This window comes from Myotis brandtii, unplaced genomic scaffold (genome assembly GCF_000412655.1).
Source record: "Myotis brandtii unplaced genomic scaffold, ASM41265v1 scaffold131, whole genome shotgun sequence".
NCBI lineage: Eukaryota > Metazoa > Chordata > Mammalia > Chiroptera > Vespertilionidae > Myotis > Myotis brandtii.
Window position 1 is genome coordinate 898,822 of NW_005354632.1, and position 8,314 is coordinate 907,135.

General features: G+C 57.8%; 1 protein-coding gene and 1 long non-coding RNA gene across 2 annotated transcripts in view; one reads left to right on the forward strand and one right to left on the reverse strand.

The window, feature by feature from the left end:
* Positions 1–8,314, reverse strand: part of ATP1A1 (ATPase, Na+/K+ transporting, alpha 1 polypeptide) — an 18,289-nt gene that overhangs the window by 576 nt on the left and 9,399 nt on the right. Inside the window, exons 12-21 of the mRNA XM_014534532.1 lie at positions 7,104–7,279; positions 6,057–6,193; positions 5,167–5,317; positions 4,535–4,703; positions 4,239–4,393; positions 3,822–3,945; positions 2,733–2,878; positions 2,522–2,652; positions 2,204–2,305; positions 22–113 (exon numbers count right to left, since the gene is read on the reverse strand). Coding sequence (XP_014390018.1) covers positions 22–113; positions 2,204–2,305; positions 2,522–2,652; positions 2,733–2,878; positions 3,822–3,945; positions 4,239–4,393; positions 4,535–4,703; positions 5,167–5,317; positions 6,057–6,193; positions 7,104–7,279 — 1,383 coding nt within the window. The remainder of the gene's footprint in view (positions 1–21; positions 114–2,203; positions 2,306–2,521; positions 2,653–2,732; positions 2,879–3,821; positions 3,946–4,238; positions 4,394–4,534; positions 4,704–5,166; positions 5,318–6,056; positions 6,194–7,103; positions 7,280–8,314) is intronic.
* LOC106725022 lies at positions 6,200–6,862 on the forward strand. The gene is made up of 2 exons (XR_001360860.1): positions 6,200–6,377; positions 6,589–6,862. It is a non-coding gene; the product is annotated as an uncharacterized LOC106725022 (long non-coding RNA).

Here is an 8,314-nt window from a genome sequence, read left to right on the forward strand (position 1 = left end):
CTAACGATGCCTCTCATTTACCTCCAGGGCTTCGCCTGATGATGAGTTTTCGGACTTCGTCGTACACGAAGATGAGGAGAGAGTACGGGAAGGCACAGAACCACCAGGTAGGTCTGAAAGAGAGTCAGATGCCATTCACATAGAACACAGACCGAGGCCTTGAACACGAGATTGCCGCTCTGCGCCCGGGCCTAGGGGAGGCAGGAGGAGCCCCTAGCCAGCCAGCCAGCCTCGGCGTCGTGGCTTTCGTGAGGATCGGGTGACAAGGCAAGTTTGGATTATTTTGTGGACATTCTCCTCCCTTTGTAAAGAGTTTAAGGAGCTCAAGTCATTTGTGCGATGCCCCTTGAAGACAAAGAGCTGCCAGTGAGGGTCACAACCAGCTCATTTGCCCCTGAATTTGGTCGGACAGTGAACTTGGGGACACTCAGCTGGGTGTTCCGAGGGCCAGGCCTGCGGAAGGAACCAGCTGAGCCCTAACCGGTCAGGGGCCGGAGACGGGTGCCCTGAGCGGCCTCCCGTGGAGGCCACGCTGTCTCCCTACCAGCCTCCCCTCCGTGTCCTGCCCAGCAGCAGCGACAGGGGTCCTCACCGGACTCAGGCACCAGCGTAACTAACTCACCTTCCAAACTGGGTAGAGCGTCAAGAACAAATCCCTAGTCACAGCTAGGGGTCCCGAGGCCCTGCCCCCCTTTAGTGGGACTTCCAGCCTGGAGGGCTCCATCTCCTAGCCCAGTGATGGCGAACCTTTTGAGCTCGGCATGTCAGCATTTTGAAAAACCCTAACTTAACTCTGGTGCCGTGTCACATATAGAAATTTTTTGATATTTGCAACCATAGTAAAACAAATGCTTATGTTTTTCATATTTATTTTATATATGTAAATGCCATTTAACAAAGAAAAATCAACCAAAAAAAATGAGTTTGTGTGTCACCTCTGACACGCGTGTCACAGGTTCGCCATCACTGTAGCCTCCTCTTGATAAACAGTGGCCCTGGATGCTAGAACCCACTGGGACATGCCTGCCCCAGGCCTTAAGATGAGAATCTAGCTGAGCAGAAATGACGAGTAAGTAAGGCCACAGACGAGGTGCACGGGCACCGACAGGAGGGCGAGCACGAAGGGAACCAGCCGGGAGGGACCAGCAGGAGCCACGGGCGGAGGAAGAGAGTGTGGATTTACCCATCCGCCCGGCTGCGGAGGAAGACAGGCTGGGACTATAATGAGCTAGATAGACCCTGGCTGCCCCTGTGGCAGCTGACGCCGGCACACACCCACCAGGGTGTCCCCGAGGAGGGGCTGGCCGAGTCCAGATGGGGAGGCTGATGCCTGCAGTCACGTTTGTATTGTAGTGTCCTCCATGCTGTGGCTCAGTGTACTGAACAAGGTGCAGCTGCTTAAGCTTAACCAGTTTGCAGGCACCAAACACTCAATGTTTCAAAGAGCGACTAGAGCAGCGGTTCTCAACCTGTGGGTCGCGACCCCTTTGGGGGTCGAACGACCCTTTCACAGGGGTCGCCTAAGACCATCGCAAAACACATATAGAATTACATATTGTTTGTGTGATTCATCACTATGCTTTATGTTCAATTTGTAACAATGAAATTGGGGGTCACCACAACATGAGGAACTGTATTAAAGGGTTGCGGCATTAGGAAGGTTGAGAACCGCTGGACTAGAGGGTGTGGTCAGCCCCGTAGGTGAACATTCAGGTTTAAGGCCAGGCTGTTCGTCGGTGGCTCCTCTGCTCACCACTACCCACTCTCGCGTTAAAGCAAGGGGCCCCCGCCCTGCAGCTCCAGCCTCTCTCCTGAGAGCAGGGGGTTCAGGGGCCCACAAAGGTGGGGCTCACAATGGGACACACAGTGACGAGGTAAGTAAGTCATTGAATCTGGGTCCCCAGGACACCCCTGGCTGGCCCCTACTGACGTCTGCACTGAGGCTGGGAGGAGAGGGGCCCGGCTGGGTGCCTAATGCAGGGAGCTGGGGCCAGAGCCCGCCTCCCTAGCGTGCGTCCCTCCTGACCCGGGAGACCAGGCGAGTCTCTGGGTTTGCTGATGAGCCAGCCTTTCCTAATTCTCCTCCCAGAGGAATCCTTGTGCACACCACCCACCGGACTCGGAGGAAGAGCGACTGCTGTCTGTCCCAGGGACAGCCACTCGACTACTTCCCACTCACTAGCGGCGGAAGAGAAGGACTTACTTGAGGGGATACATCCTCAGGGCGACTCCCATCCCAGGGCAGTAGGAAAGGAAAGCAGCGAGGGCCGTCTCCTCGAAGAGGCCAAATATCAGGATCTTGTTCCTGAAATCAAGGGAGGTAAATGCTTAGCGAGGCAAACACACGTTCATCTTCTCCTGTGAAGCGTTAAAAGGCAGATCAGTCCTCCAGGTATTAGTCGCATTTAGGAACTCGAGGTCAATGGAAAAAATGTAGGAAACCCCATTTGCTCCCCAGGCCAGCCCCCAGAGACTCGGCCAGGTGCCGACAGGGTTTAGACACGACCGGGGCCGTACTCACTTCATCCCCTGCTGGAAGACGGAGTTCCTCCGGGTCTTGCAGATGACCAGGTCGGCCCACTGCACCACCACGATGCTGACAAAGAAGGCCGTGTGGCAGGTGAACTCCACGATCTTCCTCTGTTCGTAGGTCTGCAAGGCACAGGCGGACGGCTCAGCGCGGCTGTGGCTGCCGGCCTGCAGCTCGAGGCGCGGGTCCGAGCCTCACTCACCCACTGCTGCCCGTAGCTGTCCTCCACGTCGTTGATCCAGCGGTCGTCCCAGTCCACGCGGATGCCCAGCAGGTTGATCGGGAGGAAGCCGTTCTCAGCCAGAATCACAAAGTAAGTGAAGAAGCCCCCCAGGGCCTGGATCATACCTGAGAGGAGGGGAGACGACCTTCATGCCAGAGCCTGGGCATCTCCACCCCCTTCCTCTGACGGGGCAGCAGGCCTGGGGGCACGGGGGGGCGGGGGGCTCTGGTTGATGAGGCTCAGGAGTGCTGCCTGCTTCCTCCCCAGCGAGGACCATACCCAGCGCCCTCGCTACTCTGAATCACCTGTTTAGAACTTAAAAAGGTACAACAGGTGGGTCCTGCTCGTCAACACCCCTCTAGTACCTGGGCATCTGCTTCATGCAGGGCGTGACCCTTGAGGAGAATCGCTTCCCTACTTTTCAATCGCTGAGAAATGGACTTTCCCCCCATCCCTCAACGTCTGTACCCTGTGCCTTTTGCCAGCATCCAATCCAACTCATTCCCCCCAAGTTCCTCAGCACAAAATGTCACCCCACACCCTGGGCCTGGTCTTCCTTCTGCTCAAAACTAGGTCTTCCTGGCGGAGTCGGATGGGCTACCAGCCAATTCCTTTGCTGTCAGCGGCTGTCGTTAATCTGTCCCACTTCCCCGAGTGCCCACAGCGAGGCGGCCCCCGAACCAGAACGGGGCTCGGCAGAGTGTTTAGATCACAGGCATTTTCACTGCCCACCACCCGGGGCCCCTGGTAACTGGCCCCGCTCCACAGGCGGAACAGAAACCAAGCCCAGGGTCACCACTGGGTGGTGGCCGACCAGCCAACCTTTAAACCCAGTCATTTCTTCAAAGCCTTCCTCTCTAGCCAGATTAGTGGTGGGCACCGTGTATCCCAGGCAGTGCCCAGTGCTGGGCCCCGCATCCAACACCAGAAGGGGCAGCCGGTTAGGAGCCCCTCCCGGGGAGGAGGACTTTAAAACCCCCGCCCCGCCCGGGGCACGGCGATCCTGGCTCTGAGGGGGCGCCCCAGCCTCTGTCCCTTCGCCCGCTTCCTGCTCGCTGGGCTGCTCACCAATCTGCCCGTAGGCCATGCTGATCAGCCGCTCGTTCACCAGCTTGTCCGTCTTGGGGTTTCGGGGCTGTCTCTTCATGATGTCGCTCTCAGCCTGCTCGTAGGCCAGGGAGATGGCAGGAACCTGGGGAGGGAGGGATGCCAGTCATCAACCACCTTTGTAATAAAATCCCTGCCCCTGCTTTTCATACCATGAGATATTATACAATCCCACCTCCCCGGTTCCCCCCCGTAGAAATAAAACAGCAGGATTATACACAAGGCAAGACTCCTGTCTGATAAATAGGTGTTGACAGTTGCCCTGAAGCCTAACATTGAGTCTCTGATGCTGGGAATTGCTAATGGTGGTCAGGTGGGCCCGGGGAGCACAGATGTGGCCCCTAACACCAGGCTGTGTGGACGCGGACGCTCACTCACCATGTCCGTGCCCAGGTCGATGCAGAGGATGGTGACGGTGCCCAGAGGCAGCGGAATGTTCGCAATAATAAATATCAGGAAGGGGGTGATCTCTGGAATGTTACTGGTCAGGGTGTAGGCGATGGATTTCTTCAAGTTGTCGAAGATCAGACGACCTAGGAAGGCAAGGTTTTTACCGTCTCGCTGACAGCGTAGACTGCCCACTGCCCATGCCCATGCTGTCCGTGCACGGCAATGGATCCTGACCGGCAGGGCCGGGACGGGCGTGTGGCGAACAGTTTACACGTAGCCCTCACCTTCCTCGACTCCAGTCACAATTGAGGCAAAGTTGTCGTCCAGGAGAATCATGTCGGCGGCTTGCTTAGACACGTCGGAGCCGGCGATCCCCATGGCAACCCCAATATCCGCCTTCTTCAAAGCTGGAGAGTCGTTGACACCGTCACCAGTCACAGCCACGATCGCGCCCTACCAGGAGGAGGAGGGGTGCGGGTCACAGCCGTGTCGACGGGCACGAGGGAGGTGCCCGCCTCCACCTGCCTTTCCCCGTCAGACACGGCTCCTTCCCCACAGACACGCAGTCTCAGACCCACAGCTGCTCCCCAGCCACCGAGGCGAGGAGTGACAGCACACCCATCACCCTCCTTTAATGAGGGCTACCGGCCAGGACTCGGTGAGTGGCACTCGGGGAAGCCCTCTTCTTTTACCCCCCGACCCCCGCCTTTTCAAGGTCATTCCTCCTGGCCCCTCCAGCCGGTGTGGACAGGGGCCTGGCTGCCCCCCAGCGAAGCGCGTGTCTCCACGAAACCGCTATCAAGTTGCCCTTTTCTCCGGGCCTCTCGGTGGCACGCGTGTACTGAGTCTGAGGAGAGCCGGGCTGTGTCTCTCCGACGGCCGCTTTGCCCTTTGTCTGTCCCGGCCGCGCACTGACCTGCCGCTGGCAGCCCTCCACGATGATGAGCTTCTGCTGCGGGGAGGTCCTGGCGAACACGATCTCCGTGTGGTACTTGAGGATGTCATCCAGCTGCTCGGCGGTCATGTCCTTCAGGTCCGTCCCGTGCACCACGCAGGCCTTGGCGTCCCTGGGATCAGAACCGGGGGAAGGGTCACCCGTCACGTCCCCGGCACCTGCTCGGCCCAGAGGTGGCAGGGCACTCGGTGAGCGGCGCCAAGCCAGGGATGGTCCCGTCCTGCGGAAGCCGCTCTCCGTACTGTATCTCGTAGGTTACAGAGCGCCTTCATTCTATTACTTCTCTCTGGGCAGGCCTGCCCGGCACCTCCCTCTCCCCGTGAAATACACGGTGAAATCGTATGACTGAGTTTTAGACAGGAGGCGAGGAGAGATGAAACCTTCCCCTCAGCCCCAAAGATGGGCGAAGGGGCCCTAAACCTTAACACACGAAAAAAAAACCCTATTTCTATTTAACCTTTTGCCAAAATTTCCCTGTTGGCCCTGAACTACCTGGGCAACTGTGTCTTCCCTCTTTGTGGAACTGGAATTGGCGAGGTGCTAGGTAGTACTGCCCAGTGGTCAGCGGCGTGACAGAAGGCAGACGGCCGGGTGCACCACATGACCAAGCCCTGTGTCCCCGCCCTGCCCGGTGGGGCTAGCACCCACCTGACCACGTTACACCATCACGTGCTCAGGACAGTGACACCACCGGAGCTGGCCGTGACGACTGGCTCAGGTCACTTTTGGGCCCCGGGGGGCATTTTCCTACTCAGGGGTGACCTGGAAGGAAACCACGCCGGCCCCGGCGGGAGCTTTCACCCCACCGTCTGCACGCTCAAGGCCGGCTCCGCTTTGCGCTTCCTGCTCACCTGGGGTTCACCTGGCTCACGGGGATGTTGAGGCGGGCGGCAATGTCCTCCACGGTCTCGTTGCCCTCGGAGATGATGCCCACACCTTTGGCAATGGCTTTGGCTGTGATGGGATGGTCTCCGGTGACCATGATGACCTGTGACAAGGAACAGGGAGGGCGATCAGTGGGTGCAGCTGCGAAGCAAGCACCATCCGAGGCCTTGGAAGGAAGACGCGCTCTGAGGGACAGGGCAGCTTGGACCGTCCTGAGAAAGGAACGCTCACATCTCTGGGTGTTCACGGAAAGAAAGCACAGAGGCCAACCCCCAGGTTTCGTCTTGGTACGTGACCACCCAGGATACACAGTCTATCCTTTCATTGACACAGTCAGATAGAAACTCTCCGATTTACCCAAACCAGCAAAATAGGACACAACTCCGATGTGGGTGGGATGCAGGGGGAAGGCGCCACCGGCACCTCAGAGGGGCCCAGATTGGGGGGAGAGCGACACGTGACAAAAATGTCAAGTTGTTACTACTCTCTCCGACCCAGGGGCTGTGCTTAGAGGAGTGCACTGAGGAGGCTATGACCAGCGACGGGGAACCCTCTTCAGAGTCGTTCAGGGCAGTGTTCACGACTCGCGAGAATGAAAAGCTTCCCCAGCGTTAGGACTCCTGCACAGCGACCCACGGCTGTGGATAAAGAGGTACAGACTCCACCAACGTTCATTAAACCCCCCCACCCCCGCTGGCGAAAAGCACAGAAGACATGCCATTTTCTGTACGAGGCATATTGAGAATCAAATACTAAAAAGCTTAAAACCTCACCAAGTCTTCTGCTTTTTTTAATTTGCTAACATGTCTTTCCCCAAAAGGATTTTCTAAAAAAAAAACAACCCTCATCTGTTTACACCAATGATTTGTTTCTTCTGATGGGAATGAGAGCTTTGGAGAAGGAATAGCTGAGGTGAGGAAACCAGCTGGCCATGTGGCTCCCAGGGGCCATGTCCCTGGAGGGTGTCCCAGGCGCCGGGGGGTGAGGGGTGCCCAGGAGGCAGGCCGGCCTACCTTAATCCCAGCGCTCCGGCACTTGCCCACGGCGTCGGGGACGGCAGCCCGGGGAGGGTCGATCATGGAGATGAGCCCCACAAAGCAGAGGTTTTCCACAGGGAAATTCAACTCATCCGTGTCGAACTGGAACCCTTCGGGGAACTGTTCGTCCGGCAGGAGGAGGTGGCAGAAACCTGCAGGGAGGGGCAGGGAGCCGTGAGGACTGGGGACGGAGCAGCAGCAGCAGCGATGCTCACACGTCCACCTTTCCCTGCGTGTCTAGCTGGGACTATTTGTGGAAGTCTAGTTTTAGAACAGCGCGAAGGGTTCGTGGAACGTACACGAATGAAAGAAAAACCAGGCCTCCGAGGAAGAGGCCCTGTTGGCGCGGGCTGAGCGCGGGGTTCAGGGTTTCCGACCTGCCCACTCTGTGGCTCAGACCTGGCAGAGAGGCCACATCTCTGCTCACCATTCGTTTACACCAACCAGACACCACCGAGCGCGGAGCGGGCCGCCCTGCTGGCTGCTGGGGGTAACGCAGCGCAGATGGTCTGCCAAAGGGGTTGACTATCCAGCGTCATTCACACACCAGAGTCACAACGTCCCCTTCCTTCCATGTGTCTGAGGGTGACAGTGGACTCGAAAGGGGTCTGTGGTGCCGTGTGGGCTCACGGGAGACACTGCTCCTACTTCGGGGTAGGGGTGGGGTGAAGAGTGACCTTCTGGTTGGACAGAGACACAGAGAGGCCTCCCGCTGGAGAGGGAGCAGGTGTGAGCCAGTGTGGGCCAGGCCATCGGGTCTAAGGTCCCTAAGCTACGGGAACAGGGAGATGACATAGTAATTTCTGCCAACCTACGTCTTACAGATGCCACTTTTGCAGTTAAGACTCCACTGTGGGCAAAAGCCCTTTTAATCTTAATCTGCAGTGGCCGACGGAGCAGAGAGATGGGCAGCACCCGGCCAGCAGCTCGCTGTTCGCCCAAGTTTTGAGCCGATGCTCACGTTCCCCTGGGCAGTCAGAAACTGGCTCATCTAAAGGCCCTGGGAGTCCATTTTAATGCCACTGAGCTCACAGGCCACGGACACAGCAGCCAAGGTCAGACAGGTTCTCATCAGACAGAACTGGCCGGCACGAGACCAAGGGTCCAAGTACAAGTAAAAAGCAAACCAGTGGGATTTTGCTGCCCAGGCCCAATACCCAGGCATTCCCCTGGCTCTTCCCATCTCC